Here is a 4,230-nt window from a genome sequence, read left to right as displayed (position 1 = left end):
TCCGAACGAACAGAACTCAGATCTTCTTCGGGAAATGAGGAAAAAGATGGACGAACTAAGGAGCGCTATCAAGGAAAAGACGGACCGGAGTGTAGACAAAATGGTAAAGGCTACAGATTCGCCCTTCACTGCAGCAGTACTTGATTGCCCCGTGCCGTCAAAGTTCCGCCTGCCTCAATTAGAGCCATTCGACGGACTCAAGGACCCTCAGGATCATCTTAATACCTTTAAGACGACTTTGGGTCTCCAGCAGCCACCTGACGAGATATTGTGTCGTTCCTTCCCTACGACTCTCAAAGGAGCTGCAAGAGAGTGGTTTACTAAGTTACCCAACTCGTCCATAGACAACTTCGATCAGCTGAGTAGTGCTTTTTTGCGCCACTTCATAGGGGGACAACGCCCAAGGAGACCAGTAGATTATTTACTCACCATAAGACAGGGAGAGAAGGAGAGTCTGAGGTCATATGTCATGCGATTCACACGGGAAACTCTGGAAGTGGACGAAGCTGATGACAAGGTGCAGCTGACGACCTTCAAAGCAGGGTTGAGATCCAGAGACCTTGTGGCCTCTCTTGCAAAAAACCCCCCCGAAGACAATGGCTGAGATGCTCCTGAAGGCACAAAAGTATATGAACGCGAAAGACGCTCTAGCTGCCATAAAAGATGCTGAGAGACTAGGGGACAAGTCCAAAGGAGAAGACGACCGCAGAGGGCAAAAGAGAGACAGACCAGAACGTCAGAACAACGACGGGAATAGAAGGAGAGACGACAAAAATCCTCGTCAGGTAAAATTTACTCCTTTGGTTATGCCTGTTGACAAGATTTTCACGCAGATCAAGGACGAGCATTATCTCAAATGGCCCAGGCCATTACACTCGTCCCCCAACGTACGTGACAAGAACAAATATTGCCGGTTCCATAGAGACCACGGTCACAACACAGAAGAATGCAGAGACCTGAAGGAACAAATAGAGGAATTAATACGGAAAGGAAAGTTACAGAAGTATGTAAAGAAAGGAGAATATGGCAAGTTCAGAGACGACAACAGGACCCAACATGAATCCTTTACTCGGGATGACGACCATCCGTCCCAACCTCCACGCAAAGTGATCGGGGAGATCAACACGATCGCGGGAGGACCATCCTCAGGAGGATCATTTAGATCACTCAAAAAAGCATGCCACAGACAAATGAACAGCGTTTACACCATGCCTCCGTCCAAGCACCGACGAACATACCAAGACATGTCCTTTAATGAAGAAGACGCCAAGGGAGTAAAGCAGCCTCACAACGATCCCCTGGTCATAGTACTGAATATAGAAGGGTTCAATACCAGAAGGATCCTTATTGACAACGGGAGCTCAGCGGATATCATCTACCTCCCAGCCTTCCAGCAGCTAAGATTAGATCCAAAAAGGCTCCGTCCTTTTGACTCTCCGCTTGTCAGCTTCAATGGAGACAGGGTCTACCCCAAGGGAATAGTGACTCTGACGGTGACGGCAGGGACCTACCCATTGCAGTTGACCAAACAAGTAGACTTCCTGGTGGTAGATTGCCCTTCGTCCTACAATGTCATCATTGGGAGGCCCACCCTAAACAAGTGGAAGGCGGCGACGTCAACCTACTGTTTAAAGGTGAAATTCCCAACAAACAGCGGCGTGGGTGAAGTGAAGGGTGACCAAGTCCTGGCAAGGGAATGTTATCAAGCCATGCTGGCAAAAAAGGAAAACCACACGTGGACGATTGAAGAAAAAGAGGAGGACGGGATGGAGACCCTGGAAGCAGTAGAGTTGGTAGAAGGAAATGCGGACAAGACGACCAGGATAGGGACGACGCTAAGCCCCGAGATGAGGACGAAACTCATAAAATTCCTTAAGGGGAATCTAGATGTCTTTACATGGAGTCACGAGGACATGCCAGGCATATCTCCAGAAGTCATCCAGCATAGGCTGAATGTGGACCCCAGCAGGAAGCCCGTTCAGCAACGACGAAGAACCTTCGCTCCAGAACTAGATCAGGCAGTTGCAGAGGAAGTAACCAAACTCTTGACGGCTGGATTCATCCGGGAAGTATATTATCCAGAATGGCTCGCCAACGTCGTCCTGGTAAAGAAAGCAAACGGAAAGTGGAGAATGTGTGTAGACTTCACCGACCTGAACAAAGCATGCCCAAAGGACAGCTTCCCTCTACCAAGGATAGACCAGCTCGTGGACTCCACCGCCGGACACAAGCTACTGACGTTCATGGACGCCTTCTCAGGGTACAACCAGATAAAGATGGCTGAAGAAGACCAAGAGAAGACTGCCTTCATCACAAGCCAAGGACTCTACTGTTACAAGGTGATGCCTTTTGGATTGAAAAATGCTGGAGCTACGTACCAAAGATTGGTGAATAAAATGTTCAGCCAACAGATTGGCAGGAACATGGAAGTATACGTGGACGATATGCTCGTCAAGAGCAAGGAGGAGCTCGCTCACCTGGATGACCTGGAGGAGGTTTTTTTCAACCCTGAGAAAACACCAGATGAAGTTGAATCCAAGCAAGTGTGTTTTTGGGGTAGCCTCGGGTAAGTTCTTGGGATTCATGGTGTCCCAGAGAGGAATAGAAGCAAATCCAGAGAAGGTACGAGCTATCATCGACATGGCTTCACCCAAGACCGTCAAGGACGTACAAAAACTTACAGGAAGGATAGCAGCCCTGAACAGGTTCGTCTCTAGGGCCACAGACAAATGCCTGCCCTTCTTCAAAACCCTCAAGCAGGCTTTTACTTGGACCGACGAATGCGAAGCAGCGTTCCAGGAGCTGAAGCAATACCTGAGCAGTCCACCTCTCCTGAGCCCGTCCAAAGGAGGGGAAAACTTATACTTATACCTGGCAGTATCAGCCTCGGCAGTAAGCGCAGCCTTGATTAGAGAAGAATGTAAGAAGCAACTCCCGGTGTACTACGTCAGCCAAGCCTTTCAAGGAGCTGAGTTCAGGTACCCAAGGATCGAAAAGATTGTGTTTGCACTTATAGTAGCCTCGCGCAAGCTCAGGCCGTATTTCCAGTCAAATCCTATCCTTGTGATGACGGATCAACCAATTAAGAAATCAATGAACAAACCAGAAGCCGTAGGGAGAATGGTCCAATGGGCAGTCGAACTCAGCCAATTTGACATCGAGTACCATCCAAGAGCAGCTATCAAGGCACAAGCTTTGGCTAACTTCATCGCTGAATTCACTCTGCCAGACGAAGATGGAATTACAGACGAAGTCGATAAATGGACAATACAGACAGATGGTTCGTCAGCCCAAAAGAGAGGGGGAGTAGGGGTCGTCATAACCACCCCCGACGGAGAAGTGATAAAGTATGGGGTTCAACTGAAGTTCCCAGCCACCAATAACGAAGCCGAGTATGAAGGAATATTGACGGGCTTGAGGCTTGGGAAAGCTCTTGGGGCCAAAAACTTGCTAATCCAGAGTGATTCAAAGCTGATAATCGGACAGATCAGTGGAGAGTACGAGGCAAAGGAAGAAAGGATGCAGAAATACCTTAAACTGACAAGGCAACTAACCCAAGAGTTCGACACAGTGGAGTTCGTTCAGATACCAAGAAGCCAGAATATTGGGGCCAACGAAGTATCAAAACTAGCGTCGTCAGAAGAAGGAAAGGCGAGCACAGATATGACGATAGAGATCCAGAAACACCCGAGTATTGAAGAGGTGGCGGCGTTCTCCATCCAGAGCACGTGCACCTGGATGACGCCCATAATATCCTTCCTTCAAGATGGGCACCTACCTCAGAATACTGACGAAGCCAGAAAGGTGAAGAAGAGAGCAGCCGGGTTTACGATCCTGAATGACGTCTTGTACAAGAGAGGCTTCTCTATGCCTTATCTAAAGTGCGTCGACGAGGACGAGGCCAAATACATCCTGGAAGAAGTACATGGAGGAGTCTGTGGTGACCATGCCGGCTCTAGATCCCTAGTCAACAAAGTGATAAGAGCGGGGTATTTTTGACCAACCATGTAGGGGGATGCTGCTGATATCGTCAGAAGGTGCGACAGATGCCAGCGGTACGGGAACGTGCAACGGCTCCCAGCAGAGAAAATGACGACCATAGCCTCCCAATGGCCGTTCGCACAATGGGGAATCGATATCGTCGGTCCTCTGCCCCAAGGTAAAGGTCAGGTAAAATTCCTTCTGGTTGCTATCGATTATTTCACAAAATGGGTTGAAGTAGAGGCCCTA

At 48.8% G+C, this 4,230-nt stretch overlaps 1 protein-coding gene across 1 annotated transcript; it reads left to right on the top strand.

Annotated features, from left to right (window-relative positions):
• Positions 1-2,640: 2,640 nt before the first annotated feature.
• On the top strand, positions 2,641-3,999 carry LOC115959962. Its single transcript, XM_031078648.1, has one exon. The coding sequence runs from the start codon at positions 2,641-2,643 to the stop codon at positions 3,997-3,999; it is 1,359 nt and encodes a 452-aa protein (XP_030934508.1).
• The last annotated feature ends 231 nt before the right edge of the window (positions 4,000-4,230 follow it).

Source organism: Quercus lobata, chromosome 9 (assembly GCF_001633185.2).
Source record: "Quercus lobata isolate SW786 chromosome 9, ValleyOak3.0 Primary Assembly, whole genome shotgun sequence".
NCBI classification, from domain to species: domain Eukaryota; kingdom Viridiplantae; phylum Streptophyta; class Magnoliopsida; order Fagales; family Fagaceae; genus Quercus; species Quercus lobata.
The sequence above is the reverse complement of the archived record's forward strand: the minus strand, read 5'-3'. Positions and strand labels throughout refer to the sequence as shown.